The sequence below is a fragment of the Perognathus longimembris genome, chromosome 14 (assembly GCF_023159225.1).
Source record: "Perognathus longimembris pacificus isolate PPM17 chromosome 14, ASM2315922v1, whole genome shotgun sequence".
Taxonomy (NCBI): domain Eukaryota; kingdom Metazoa; phylum Chordata; class Mammalia; order Rodentia; family Heteromyidae; genus Perognathus; species Perognathus longimembris.
Window position 1 is genome coordinate 1715814 of NC_063174.1, and position 14351 is coordinate 1730164.

General features: G+C 51.6%; 2 protein-coding genes across 5 annotated transcripts; one reads left to right on the top strand and one right to left on the bottom strand.

Moving 5' to 3' along the window:
• Positions 1-62: 62 nt before the first annotated feature.
• Gmpr2 (guanosine monophosphate reductase 2) lies at positions 63-8366 on the top strand. Of its 3 annotated transcripts, none has more exons than XM_048362759.1 (10): positions 63-90; positions 372-473; positions 587-706; positions 4679-4762; positions 4933-5106; positions 6316-6397; positions 6486-6592; positions 6699-6741; positions 7523-7682; positions 7861-8366. In XM_048362759.1, the coding sequence occupies exons 2-10, from the start codon at positions 387-389 to the stop codon at positions 8048-8050; spliced, it is 1047 nt and encodes a 348-aa protein (XP_048218716.1). In that variant the 5' UTR covers positions 63-90; positions 372-386; the 3' UTR covers positions 8051-8366. The 3 variants fall into 3 exon arrangements, with proteins under 3 accessions (XP_048218716.1, XP_048218714.1, XP_048218717.1); XM_048362757.1 differs by lacking the exon at positions 63-90 and adding an exon at positions 143-224; XM_048362760.1 differs by lacking the exons at positions 63-90; positions 372-473 and adding an exon at positions 1839-1912 and having other exon boundaries at positions 585-706.
• Positions 6392-11765, bottom strand: Tinf2 (TERF1 interacting nuclear factor 2). 2 transcript variants are annotated; one of them, XM_048362754.1, is made up of 9 exons: positions 11353-11765; positions 11119-11223; positions 10903-11004; positions 10712-10819; positions 10524-10620; positions 9480-9942; positions 9323-9390; positions 9136-9227; positions 6392-6780 (listed from the first exon to the last, which is right to left on the bottom strand). In XM_048362754.1, the coding sequence occupies exons 1-8, from the start codon at positions 11542-11544 to the stop codon at positions 9148-9150; spliced, it is 1215 nt and encodes a 404-aa protein (XP_048218711.1). In that variant the 5' UTR covers positions 11545-11765; the 3' UTR covers positions 6392-6780; positions 9136-9147. The 2 variants fall into 2 exon arrangements, with proteins under 2 accessions (XP_048218711.1, XP_048218710.1); XM_048362753.1 differs by lacking the exon at positions 6392-6780 and adding an exon at positions 8429-9017 and having other exon boundaries at positions 11353-11764.
• Positions 11766-14351: the final 2586 nt, after the last annotated feature.

Here is a 14351-nt window from a genome sequence, read left to right on the forward strand (position 1 = left end):
CCCCGCCGCTGGGATTCAATAGGACAGTCTCGGTGAGGGAACTCTGTTACCCACCAGGCCACGCGCGGCCCTGCCGAAGGTGGAATTCCGGTGCGCGGTTCCGGCCGGCTATTAGCGGCCCTGCTGGCGGCGGCGCCCGCTGGGTGTGGCGGGGCCCCGGGGCGCCGGTTGCTGAGCCGACGGGGAGCTCTGGTCACCTGCCACCTGGGCCGGGGCCGCCGGAAGTGAGTACCCCCGGGCCGGAAGCGGCTCGCGACCCCCGCGGGACGGCCCTGCCTAGCTCCAGCCAGCCGGGGGGGGGGGGGGGCTGGCCGGAGTCCTCGGGGCGGGGTGGATGGGGGGTTAGGCTGCTCCTCTCCCTCTCCCCCCAGCCCGCAGGCCGCGCCATGCCTCACATCGACAACGACGTCAAGCTGGACTTCAAGGATGTCCTGCTCAGGCCCAAACGCAGCACCCTCAAGTCGCGCAGTGAGGTGAGCCCGCGCCGGGCCGGGACCAAGCACGCCGTCCGCTTCCCGCTCTAATGCTGGAATACGGAAGGTGGCGGCGGTGGTGGTGATGACTAGTGCCCTGTTTCTGCCTCCAGGTGGATCTCACAAGATCCTTCTCATTTCGGAACTCCAAGCAGACGTACACTGGTGTACCCATCATCGCTGCCAACATGGACACCGTGGGCACCTTCGAGATGGCAAAGGCTCTCTGTAAGGTGGGACTTCTCGTACGCCCCTTTCCTAATAAATGTTAGATTAGGCTGGCTGGTCTCAGGCGTTTGCATTCCCATTCCCAGTTAGCAGTTAGGATGCTTAGACGTACTGTTTCCTCTAGTACTAAGTACTCGACCTGTTGTTGGAAGGGCCATCTGATGGTGGGTGTGGTGGTACTTGCCTATAAATCCCTATATATGGTACTTGGGAATGGGGAGAATTGCAGTTTGAGGCCAGCATTGGCAAAAATGTTTCTAAGACACCCCCCCCCCCCAACAAACAATCTGGCCACCGTGGGGCCAGTCTATCATCTTAGCTACTAGGAGACACAGGTTGGAGGATTGCAGTCTGGCCCTGGGCAAAAACCGCTAGACTATATGTAAAAAAACCAAAACTATAAGTAAAAAATGCCCTAGGGGGTGTGGCTCAACAGATAGAGTGCTTGCTTAACAAGCTTCAGACACTGAATTCAAACTCCAGCACAGCCCACACACACACACCAACAAGAGCCATCTGAATTGAGATTCAAAGTTATGTTTTGTCCCATTTTTCTGATATGTGAACAGAACTCTTATTTCCCCTAATAATTTATACACCTCACCAACTTTTCCCATTACTCATCCTCTCCCAACTATATTCATCAGTCTTGGGTCACACGTCTTGTGTGCAGCAATAAGCATTCGGCATTCGCTGTTTTGGTCTAGAAATTCAAATCCAGTTTGAGCACTCAATTCCTATCTAGACTATCCTAGAGAAGCAGCTTACTCATTCTTAATGCCTGCTCTTTTTTGTTGGTTTGTGGGGCTTGAACTTGGAGCTTGGGTGCTGTTCCTGAGCTCTTTTTTGCTCAAGGCTAGTACTCTACCACTTGGAGCCACAGTGCCACTTCTGGAGTTTGAGTAGTTCATTGGAGATAAGAGTTTCAAGGACTTTCCTGCCCAAGCTAGCTTTGAATCTCGATCCTCAGATCTCAGCCTCCTGAGTAGTTAGGGTTAGAGATGTGAGCCACCAGAGCCCAGCATGTCTGCTATTCTTAAAAATAAACAACAACAAAAATCGTCCTCTTTTTAAGTCCTAGGTTGCTGGGAGTTTCTGGGACATGCCCCCAATGGAATATGTTTTTCTTACACACAGGTTGTTCACTTTGAAAATGGAAGACACTGCTCCTGTCAGTAATATTACCTGCCTCTATGCTTGTAGCTGAGAAGGTAGATAGTTACCTGAGCACTTTTGAGACTATACACACTCTGGTGGTTAACCTATAAAGCATTAGTTGATGAATTCCACTGCTGTTCATAGCTTTACCTTAAGGACTTAATCTGCCTGTAGTTTTGATTGTGTGTCTTTGTGGAATGTTTGTCATCATTTTTGAAGTTGATATTTATGCAGTGTTATTACTTTATTCCTGTTCCCCTTTCCTAACTGCTTAGGAATCCTTTTGTTCATTGTCAGTTTACCCTTACCAGTACACTTGAAGGATGGTTAATCTATTAGGTTAGTAGACATGGCTGTAATATATGAGCTATATTAGGGACTGAATTGCTATGTGGATGAATGCTAAAGAAAGCAGATTTTAGCTGGACACTGGTAGCTCACATTGCAGTCCTACCTACTCAGACAGCTGAGATTTGAAGATTGCAGTTCAAAGCCAGTTTTGGCTAGAACGTTTGAGATCTTTATCTCCACTTAGCCAGCAAAAAGCCCTAAGTGGAACTGTGGCTCCTCAAGTTGTAGACTGACAGCTTTGAGTAGAAAAGGCTCAGAGACAGCACCCAGGCCCTGAGTTTAAGCTTCAAAAATGGCACTTTTTTTTTTTTAAAGAGAAGGAACTGAGACAGTAATAATAAAAGACTAAAGATTAGATGCTTGCAAATGTCTTTGCTTGTTGGTCAGTCATGGGGCTTGAACTCAGGGCCTGGGCTCTGTCCCTGAGCTCTTCAGCTCAAAGCTAGCACTCTTATCACTTTGAGCCACAGTACTGCTTCCGGTTTTCTGATAGCTAAATGGTGATAAGGGACTCCTGGACTTTCTTGCCTGTCCTGGCCATGAACCATGACCCTCAAATCTCAGCCTCCTGAGTAGCTAGGATTACAGGTGCAAGCCTCCTGTGCCTGGTGCAAAAAAAATTTTTTTTTCCTTTCCTGGGGCTTGAACTCAGGGCTTAGGCACTGTCTCTGAGCCTCTTTGTGCTCAAGGCTAGCATTCTACCATTGTGACACAATGCCACTTCTAGCTTTTCTGATTCGTTTATTAGAGATAAGTTTCATGGGGACTTTTCTGCCGGAGCTGGCTGATCTCAGCCTCCTCAGTAGCTAGGATAACAGGTGTGAGCCGCTAGTACCTGGCACAAAAGTTTAAGGCTTGGTCTGTACTGGGCATGTTTATCATGGCACATTATGCCAGTGTATCTCCCAGTCCTGTTGCGGTCCTTGAGCAGCTTCCCTTTATCAACACGCTAGCAGTGGAGTGTTACTGAGAAAGCATAATTCAGTACCAATGTTAGCCACAGTGTTGATGATAGTCCAAGTATAGCAGTTCTTGCTGCTGATACATGATTTCCCTGGGGTTCTGTCAGCCAAAAGACTTGTGTTGTCTCAGCCAACTGCCGTCTCATCTGTTTGCATGTTTGTGCTTTTACAATAAACAGAAGCACCCACAGTGGCTTTTGAATACCATTTTCAAGTATTGTAATACTGCTTGCAATTTGTGCAATTAGGTAATGAGCCTGCCAAGCCATCATTTCTTGTAGCTTGGTTGACTAAAATAAACGAATAAAATACTTTTCCTATTTTGTGATACATTTGTATACAAAAAAATCTTTTGTGGGGCTGGAAATATGGCCTAGTGGCAAGAGTGAGTACATGAAGCCCTGGGTTCAATTCCTCAGCACCACATATATAGAAAAGGCCAGAGATGGCGCTGTGGCTCAAGTGGTAGAGTTGCTAGCCTTGAGCAAAAATTTTGGATGGGGCTGGGAAGGTGGCTTAGTGGCAGAGTGATTGCCTAGCATGCATGAAGCCCTGGGTTTGATTCCTCAGTACCACATAAACAAAAAAGCCAGAAGTGGCGCTGTGGCTCAAGTGGTAGAGCGCTGGCCTTGAGTAAAAGCAGCTCGGGCATAGTGCCCAGGCCCTGAGTTCAAGCCCCAGGACTGACTGGCAAAAAAAAAAAGTTGTATGCCAAGTATTTTTTGTATGGGGTTGGGAATGTGGCTTAGCAGTAGAGTGCTTGCCTTGGATGCATGAAGCCCTGGGTTCAGTTCAGCACCACACAAACGGGAAAAGCTGAAGTAGGGCTGTGGCTCAAGTGGTAGAGTGCTAGCCTTAAATAAAAAGAAGCCAGGGACAGTGTTCGTGCCCTGAGTCCATGCCCTAGGACTGGCAAAAACGTGTGTATTTTTTTAAATATATATGCATACACGTTTGATATATCTTTATGGCCCAACATGATCACTTGTCCTTTCATCCAGTAAGAAGGGAGCAAGGCTGTGATCCCTCATTGGCTACATTAGACATGACGTAACTTTGGTGGGAATCTAAACAGACTGAGTTACTGCTTACAAATGAGCCAGAAGAGACCATGACCATCTGAGTAACTTTGTTATCCTAGGAGGGAGGTTGAGTGTAGTCACAGACCACGTTCTCTTCCTGGTCGCTCCACTACTTGTCCCACAGTCTCCCCACAGCATGTCCTTGTGCCCGTGTACGTATGTGCTGGCAGGTGAAACCCACTCCTGCTTGCTTAGTACTTACTTGAGTAGGAGGATTTGACCAGTGCTAGCTTCTGGTAAGAAGCTCTATGGGGTTTGTAGAGAAGATAATGGTTCAGCGCATCTCAGCTCCACCATGAACTCCTGAAAGTGGGTTTCCTTTCAAACCTTAGTCATTTTCTTTACAAGAATAATATAAAGGTCTCTTTCAAGAAAGGGACCCAGAGGGGTGTCTTCTTTTTGATGGTTTTTTTCTTCTCCCCAGTTTTCCCTCTTCACTGCTGTTCATAAGCATTACAGCCTTGACCAGTGGCAAGACTTTGCTAGCAAGAATCCTGACTGTCTTGAGGTAATACCGTGTCTGCCTGCGCCCCTTCTTATTTAAGCTTTCTAGGAGACTGTTTTGGCTCATTGCAGACCAAGCTTTACCTTTAATGCTTGCTGGGCTGCTCATTGTTTTTGGTTGCTGCTATAGGTTGATCTAATGCCCTCAAGTCAATCGTGCTGTTTCTCCCACAGTATCTGGCTGCCAGCTCAGGCACAGGCTCCTCTGATTTTGAGCAGCTGGAACAGATCCTGGAAGCTATTCCCCAGGTGAAATATATTTGCCTGGACGTGGCAAATGGCTATTCTGAGCATTTTGTTGAATTTGTAAAGGACGTACGGAAGCGCTTTCCCCAACACACCATCATGGTATGTTTCTGTTACGCATTCCTCTCCCGCTCCTCCTTCCTGACTCTGTTTTGTCACATCAGCTCATCTCTCCTCTACTGTAGTATGATAGTCCCACTCCCCGTGATGTAACTGGGTAACTCACGGCTCTAAGCTGTAAATGCATGATAATCCGCTCATCGTCTCTGATGTCACTCATAAAACCCTGGCCAGACTTGCACTGTACATGCCTGTGCTACAAATACATCTGCACACAGAAATGGAGATGTGCTAGTCACCTAAAAACAAAACCTAAAGGGTCACAGGAAACAATGGTTTATTTTTTTTTAAGGAGCTTAAGGAAATAGCAAGGCTTCATATTCTTCACAACATCAAAGGAATGTTTTTTTTTTTTTTTTTTTTTGCCAGTCCTGGGCCTTGGACTCAGGGCCTGAGCACTGTCCCTGGCTTCCTTTTTTTTGCTCAAGGCTAGCACTCCACCACTTGAGCCACAGCGCCACTTCCGTATTTATGTGGTGTGGAGGAATTGAACCCAGGGCTTCGTGCATGCCAGGCAGGCACTCCACTGCTAAGCCACATTCCCGGCCCCAAAAGAATGTTTGTACTGTCAGTCAAGAACAAGTACAGGCTGGGAATGTGGCTTGGTGATAGAATACTTGCCGAGCATGCATGAAGCTCTGGGTTGGATCCCTCAGTACCACATTAAACAGAAAAAGCCAGAAGCAGTGCTGTGGTTAAGTGGTAAGAGTGCTAGCCTTGAGCAAAATAAGCTCAGGGACAGTGCCCAGGCCCTGAGTTCAAGCCCCAGGACTGGCAAGAAATAAATAACAAGTACAGCTGGGCAAAGCAGGTGTTTAGCCTATATTTCCTTGTTTTCTCTCTTTCTACAAAGCCATAGAGCTTTTAGGACCAGCTATTTTGGAGCCCTGTTGCTAAGTCAGATCTGAGCTTAGTTTTCAAGTTTCCTTTGCTTCACTGAATGCTCCTCCAAAACACCTCCTGTCTTCCAGTTGATCTGCTTTGCCACCTCAGCCCCCACCATGGGATGTGGAGTAAGGAGGAAATGACATCCTTTTAAAAAGCTAGTCTAGAAGCCCTGAGGGCCTGGCGGAAGACAACAGAGTACCCTTACTTTGCAATAACACAGGTCACGCCGTGTAGGCATGCAATCACGAGAGCATGAACACTCCCCTCCATCCTCAACCCTAAGGTGCTCTGTTCTGCTCTCAGGCAGGGAACGTGGTAACAGGAGAGATGGTGGAAGAGCTTATCCTCTCTGGGGCCGACATCATCAAAGTGGGAATTGGGCCAGGTAAGCTGGTTCATCAGGACCCCTGGCTACCTTGAGTGGCAAGCGCCCGTGGAGCCCTTCCCTCTCACCTCTGCCATGACCTTCCCAGGCTCTGTGTGCACCACCCGCAAGAAGACGGGAGTAGGGTACCCCCAGCTCAGCGCAGTGATGGAGTGTGCAGATGCCGCCCACGGCCTCAACGGCCACATCATCTCGGTAAGGCTCAGGGCGGCAGGAGGGTGTCCACCCGAGGCGGGCTGAGGAAGTCACTGGGAGGCTTGGCAGTCCATGCTGCTTCTTCACAGTGCTCCTTACTTTGCAGGACGGAGGCTGCAGCTGCCCTGGGGACGTGGCCAAGGCTTTTGGTAAGGAGGTTTGCGAGGTTAGGACGCACAAGACGAGTCCTGTAGAAAAGGATGAGCGGCCTCTTGAGCGTCTCGCTCAGGCCAGAGCTCAAGAAGCCACGGAGACTCGTTCCTAATATGAGCTAGTCCCCCTGAAGCCTGGGGCAAGCCAGCAGCAGAAGCTTGGAGACTGAGCCAGGGCCATTATTACACTGTCCCCGGGACTGCTGGACAGCAGAGATTCCCGAGCCCCACACCAGACCTACAAAACCAGCCTCGGAGGAACAGGGCTGCAGACCTGGTCCTCTTTCCCCCCCTTTCCTTAGTTTCCCAAGTGGTCCTTACATTAAGGGGGCGACCTCTGCTCTTGGGTCAGGTAACAATAACATAGTATACCAGAGGATGGCAAGGCAGGAAAAGGAGAGCAGTCGCCAGGCCGGGAAATCCCAGAGGCTCTTCAAAGTCTTCAAGAGCCAGCCCTGTGTGGATTTGCCTGTCACTGAGGCCCAAAGCCTCTAAGATTCTCTCTCCAAGATAAACCAACAAAAAAGCAGGCCCAGAAGTGTAGTTCCTGCAGAGCAAGCAAGCAAGCATGAGCTCCTGAGTTCAAGCCCTGATACTGGGAGGAAAAAAAAATGGTGAAGGAACAAGACCTACTAGGAGACAGTGACCAAGGCAGCGCGGGCCTGGGGGCCGTGGGCCAGCTGGGTCACAGGACGGGGAAGACGCTCATGCCGCTGTCAGCATGGGTGGCTGTGGGCACCTCGGCCACCCGCCTCTTTCCCGCCTCTGGCTGTGGCAGGAGCAGGTGCTGACTTTGTCATGCTGGGCGGCATGCTGGCTGGACACAGCGAGTCAGGAGGCGAGCTCATTGAGAGGGATGGGAAGAAGTACAAGCTCTTCTACGGAATGAGTTCCGAGATGGCCATGAAGAAGTATGCTGGTGGGGTGGCTGAGTACAGGTATGTGTGGAGGCCGGGCAGCTGAAGGTTCTGGCAAAGCCGGGTGGTGGGCGTGGTGTCATGGGTGCTAGGAAAGGAACAGCAGAGTTCTCAGGGGGAAAAATGACAAAGGGAGGCCAAATGCTAGAGACGGGACGGGCTTAGAGAGACGGTAACCACGTTTTTTCCTATCCTAAAGGGCCTCGGAGGGAAAGACCGTGGAAGTCCCCTTTAAAGGGGACGTGGAATATACCATCCGTGACATCCTAGGAGGGATCCGATCGACATGCACCTACGTGGGAGCAGCCAAGCTCAAAGAGTTGAGCCGGAGAACGACCTTCATTAGAGTTACCCAGCAGGTGAACCCCATCTTTGGGGATACACACTAGCGCCAGGCAGTCCTGCTCTAGTGTGGTAGTGTGTCACTTTATCAGTTCCTAGCAACTCAAGTCCTGCGGGCTCCTGCAGTAACACTCTCATTTCTCCACACACACACACACACACACACTGGGAAGGAAGAAAGAAATCAATCTGAGAAAAGACAAGTCAAATGGGAGTCTAGGGACTCAGCTTCTTGAAAATTACTAAGAGGACAAAAGATACTAATTGATACACAAATGCTTTACATGGCTTTGAGCTGGAAAGGGCAGGCTTTTGGAATCATGTTTTCTTAATCAATTTCATTAAATGAGGTCTTGAAATGTCTGAAAAACTCCGAAGTGTTTACATGTTTGAAATACCTCAATAAAGAGATCCCACTGGCTATAGAGAGATGCTAAGGCTTTCTGCACAATGCTGGCATCGGGGTGCTGTTTTGGGGTGGCACAGGAAGGGTTAACACTGAAGCAGCAGGTAGATACATGAGCATTCATTATTCACATCAATTAGTCCATTCTAGGGCCACCATCCTAAGTAACCTGGAAGTGAGACAATTTACATAGCATATTCTGGCATAAGGTCTTTTCAGAATAGTGCAAGGGTAATTACCACGTTCTCAAGCCCAGTAATCCTCCTGGACAGAAATAAATAACACTTTCCAAATGAAGTAGAAAGGCAGAGGGACTCTTCCAGCTCTAGAGGGGCCAGTTCTGCTGACCTGTAGGAGCCTCAGTTTCCCTTCTTTACATCAAGACAGTGTTATAACAGTTTTGAGCCATAAAGCCAGGCAGCTCAAGCCTCAGCTTCCATTTCGGTCCACTACAGAACCGCAGAGGCAGGCAGGTAGGTACAGAGGGCAGGAATGCTATCAAGGGTGGCTAGTGCTGTCTATGCAGTTGAGGGGCCACAGTGGGGAGGTATTCACAGAATGTAGGGATCAAGGTGTCAAACTGTCTTCTGATATCTTCCCAGAGACTCCTATAGAGAAGGGAACAGTGAGGGTCTATCATCAGAAACCCCGCCCTGAAGCCCTGTCTATCCTGGAGCAGTACGTTTGTCTCCCTACCTTTTCCCCAGCTTTCTCGTTCCTACTCACCTTTGCTTCCCTTTAGCTATTTTCTTCCTCATCAGAGTCCAAAACCAAATCCCCTATGGTAATGACTGAGCTGCACAGAGATGGAGAAAACACTGCAGGAAGGAAACCAGAATCAAACTACTGTAGGTAAACTCAGGCCCTGACAAGTCCCCACGACAAAAGGCCCATCCTGGTTTAGCCCACCTACCTTGTTTCTGGGCCCTAGGGGGTGATAATGATAGTCTCAGGGGAGCCATGGAGTCATCCAAGGATTTCCTGAGGTAGAAGCAACAGAAAGCTCGGGTGAGGGGAAAACAGGTACAGAATAAGCTCCTGGGAGGGAGAAACAACTTTTTTCCACTCACGCCTTTTGCTCTGCAGCAGATAAGTCCGCTGAGTTCTCCAAAGCCTTCTTCGCTAGGCTCTGAGATGGGCTCTTAGACTTCCCAGCAGAGGCTGCTCCTGTGCCCCCAGCATCTGCTGTGTTTGCTGTGTGTATCCCTTGTTCTTCCCGGCTTTCAGACCTTGCTGTGACCTGGGTTGATGAGCCCCCATTCCTAAAGGGGAACAACATGGCCACGGGGAGCTCCTTGTGCCCTCCCTTTGCAGATGTCCATTGGGAGCGGTTTCTTCGCTGGCCTAGAGGGGCCAGATTGAAGTGGTGGCCTGATAAAAGTTCTAGGTTCTTCTTTGAGGCTGGTCCTTGGGAAGTAGGCTTAGCTTTTGGCAGAGGACTGTAGAGAGCAGGTTTGGGCTGTGAAGGAGGAGTCTGTTTCACAGATTCTGTCAGTTTCACTGAGTCAGAGTTTTCTGAAAAAGAAAACGAGGCTACTTTTTTTTAACTGCTCATCTGCTGGAACTTGAAGCCCTATACTTCTATGTTCCACTTTCGGCTAGTTAACTGGAGAGGAACATCTCTTGGGTTTGTCTGAGTGGGCTGGCTTGGAACGTTGATCCTCACATCTCAGAATCCTGAGTAGCTAGGATTATAGGTATAAGCCACCGGCACCCACCAAAATGAGGCTCCTTTAAAGAGAAAATACGTAATAACAGAAAGTGTAGGTTTCTCCTGCCTCAAGCTCACTTAACTTTGTGTTAGTAGCGGTGCTTGAACGTGGTCTGAGCACTATTGCTTAGCTTTTTCACACAAGGCTAGCCCTGAACAGTCAGGACTACAAGTATAAGCCACTGGAGCTAGGGAAGGAAAATCCCTAAGACTGATCTCCAATTAACCACCAAAAAGCCAGAAATATCTCTGGCTCAAGTGGTAGAGTGCTAGCCTTGAGCAAAAAAGCTCAGGGCCAAGACCCAGGCCCTGAGTTCAAACTGATACGCGTGCACATGCACACACAGAAATATCGTTAGACACTGTCCCCCACATCCGTAGTTACCCTAGATGTCCCCGGTACCTGGAAGAGGCCACTCCATGTCCACGCCATACTGCCTCAGGGTAAGAGAAGAGGTCACAGAAATCCCAGGCTGAAGCCAATTCAGCACATCTTGGAGCTGTGGGCAGGGGGAAACAGGTATGAAGACCACGGTCCTGAATACCATCATCACCCATGCTGAAGCCCTTCAGTGCTCTGCCCCAGCAAACCTGCTCTGCCTGCAGTGTGGGCAGTGCTTTTTCTAGCTGACACAGGTATTCGAAAAACAGCTTTTCCATGGCAGCAAGAAAAGGTTCTCCATACTCTTGTTCAAGTTCCTGCGGAGGCAGAAAGAGGCAGGCAAGAGGAGGATTAAGGGAAAGTGGAATGCTAAAACAGCTTTCAAGCCAGCCAGTCTCACCTGCAGGCTGGAGGCCAAATCCTCGGAGTTCTCTGACAGCTGTTTCACCTGCTGGCAAAACGTTTCTTCAGCCTCCGAGATCTTTCTCAGGTCTCGCTTTGTCTGTGGAGGACATGGAAGGCCAGAGTTGGCAGAACTAAGATCCGGCCGTCGAGAGGAGGGGAAGCTAGTGCATTAAGGGCCCCCGGGGTTGGGGGTTGCTCCAGGGTTACTCACAATTTTAGGGTCCCGCAGTCTAGGTCCGGACGGCGGGAAATGGTGATTCAGGGCGCTGAGGACGTGGGCCCAAGGTCGGCCCTGCAGGATCAGCTCCACCACCACCTGCACGGCACCGAGCTCAGAATCGCCCGCGTGGAGACCGGCAGGTCCCGCTCCCCGCCCGCCGCGCGGCCCCGCCCCCGCCCGCCCCCGGCCCGCCCCCGGCCCGCACGCCCGAACGCGCCCCGCGACCTTGGCCTTCAGCCCCAGACACAGGCGCGCGTGGTGCCGGTAGAAGACCAAGCCGGGCGCGGCGGCGCGCAGCGAGCGCAGGAACTCCAGCACGCGCGGGAAGTGCTCCACGCGGCGCCGGCGCACCGCCTGCCAGCAGGCCGCGGCCGCCAGGCGCAGCGAGGCCGGCGCGGCCCCGGGAGGCGGGGCCATGGCCGCCGGGGGCCCCGGCCGGGCCCTCGAACGGCGCGCTCCGCCCGGAGAAGAGCTTCCGGCGGCCCGTCGCGGCTCCGGCCGGCGGCAGGCGCTGGCCGCCGCTCACGGGCTGCCCGGGGCCCGGGGACCTCCCACCGGCGACTGCGACACCCCAGGCGGCCCCGCTCGGAACCGCGCCGCGGCCTCGGAGCCCCGCGCACCCCACTTCCGGGCCCGCCCCGGAAGGAGACGGCGGGAGGGCCGGGGCGGTGACGTCACGCCGAGGCCGCGGCGCCCGTCCGGCCTCGCCGCGCGGACCCGCCCCGCCGCCTCCTCCCCTCGGTCGGGTCTCTCACCCAGTCCCTCCCCACGCTCCTGCGGCGTCCGGGAGGCCGCTCCCCCCCCCCCCGCTGTTCCCGCCGCGCGACGGGAGGGGGCGCTCGCCGCTCGGGAACCGCGGCGGCCCGCGTCCGCCCTCCCCGCCCCCCCCCCAGCCACGCCGGGCGCCAGGTGCGAGCGCGGCGGTTCCCGGCCCGTCCGGAGCCGGAGGGCTCCCCCGAGCTGGTCCGGGTCGCGGAGACCTCCTTCCCGGGCTCACGGGCGGCCAGCCCCCCCCCCCCGCGCTGACCCTCCCCCGCCGGCGTGCCGTCGTCCTTCCCCCGGCCTCTCCCGCGTGCATCACCGGGGTCCACGCCCGGCGCGCAGCGCAGCCGTCGGTGCCGCCGCGTTGGTTTCCCGCCCCGGTCAGCGCAGGAGCGGGGCCGGATGCCGCCCCTCCGTTCCCGGGCACTGACACGCGGTCCCGTCTCCACACCCAGGACCGCCTCCAGCCGCCCCGGGAGACCCACCTCGTCACCGGGTGCCGGAGGGTGTGCTGCCTGGCAGAGCCGCTGCCCGGCAGGTGCGAGACCGCAGCACCGCACAGACGGAGGAAAGGGCCGCAGGTTAGACAAGCCTGAAATCCTACTCTCGACACCTTTTTCACGTATTCCCTTTCCTAATACCTGATGTCAATCTGAGTTTTATCCTGTTATTTATTTCTACTGGGCTTGAACTTGGGGACCCAATTCTGGCTTTTTTTTTTTTTTTTTGCTGGTCAATTGGAGAAAAAGAAAATCGCCTAGATTTGTCTCCCTGGGATCCTCAACTCAGCCCCCTGTGTAGCTAGGATGTAGACTTGAGCCTCTGGTGCCCAGCTAGGGTTTCAGAGCCTGTGCTGGGAGCTCTGACTTTCACAAATAGGTCTCAGTCCCTGCCCACTCCATCCTCCTTTTTTCCTTAACTCATCCCCCGGGAAAGTAGCAGGAAGATGCTGAATACTTCCCTTTTGGCTCACTTAGACTCTTTAGTGACCCAAGTTAGTGAGAGCGTCTTCCCAGTACAGACCTTGTTGAAAGCTCTGGTTTACCCTCCCCCACTCCAGGGTGCCTGAGGGGACTGATAAAGCTTCTAGAGGTAAAATTCATAAAGCACGAAGACCCCCTTAAGAAAGGGGTATTTTAGAGTCTTTTTTTTGTTGTTGTTGTTTTGGCCAGTCCTAGGCCATGAACTCAGGGCCTGAGCACTGTCCCTGGCTTTTTTGCTCAAGGCTAGCACTCTGCCACTTGAGCCACAGCGCCACGTCTGGCCATTTTCTGTATATGTGGTGCTGAGGAATTGAACCCAGGGCCTCATGTATACGAGGCAAGCACTCTTGCCACTAGGCCATATTCCCAGCCCCTATTTTGGAGTTTTTAACTCTTAGATCCATCTCTACTAGGGCTCCAGCTACTTGTCAATTACAGGCTGAAGCTCTCTAACCTGGTTACTGGTTTCCATAGAAACTCCGAGTCCTCATCTGCTTATGGAGGGTTGTGATTCTCTGTAATTCCCTGTTTGTTTTGATTTTTGTTTATTTTTGTACTGGTACTGGGGCTTGAGCTCGTGTTCTTGCTTGGCTTTTTGTGTCTGGACTGGCTTCAAACTGAGATCATCAGATCACAGCCTCCTGTGTAACTAGGGTTACAGTATAAGCCCCTGGCAAGACTCAAGAAAATAATATGGTTGGAATTTAGAATACCAGCCATATGGTCTCATCATTACTACAGGCCCAAGAGGGGTGTGTGGGCCACAGGAAAACTGAAAAGAAAATATGGGAGATGATTATTGACTGTGTTTAGTAGCATCAGGTTTAGACCTTTGAGAACTTGTTTCTGGCTGCTACAGGGTTTCTGGTATAGGAGCATATACACGCGTCCCCACATCTGAATTATTAATAAACATTTCAGGTGATTTTAATGGAAGTAGAGTAGTCTAGAGACTGTACTAAAGTATGGGAATAGTTTTGTTCAAGCCATGGCTGAAGGCCTCCAAAAGTCACCCAAAGGAGCATTTCTAGATAGTACTGGCTCTGAGCACAGAGCCTCTCACATTGTCTTCTCTACGGTTATGGGCACAAGTTCCTGCATCAATGGGCACTTCATTAGTCATTCCTATTCTCCCAAGTCAGCAAACTAGGAAGAAGCCAAATGCCAGTGGCTCTTGCCTATAACTTTAGCCACTTAGGAGGCTGAGGTAGATTTGAAGCCAATTTGGACAGGAAAGTCCATGAGACATTTAGTTCCAATTAACCATCAAAAATCCAGAAGTGGAGCTGTGGCTCAAGTGGTAGAGTATCAGTCTTGAGAGAAAAAAAAAAAAAAAGCTAAAGGACAGCACCCAGGCCCTGAGTTCAAGCCCCCAGGACCAGCACAAAAGAAAAGAAACCTGGGGGACTGGGAATATGGCCTAGTGGCAAGAGTGCTGGCCTCATACAATTCCTCAGCACCACATATTAGAAAAGGCCA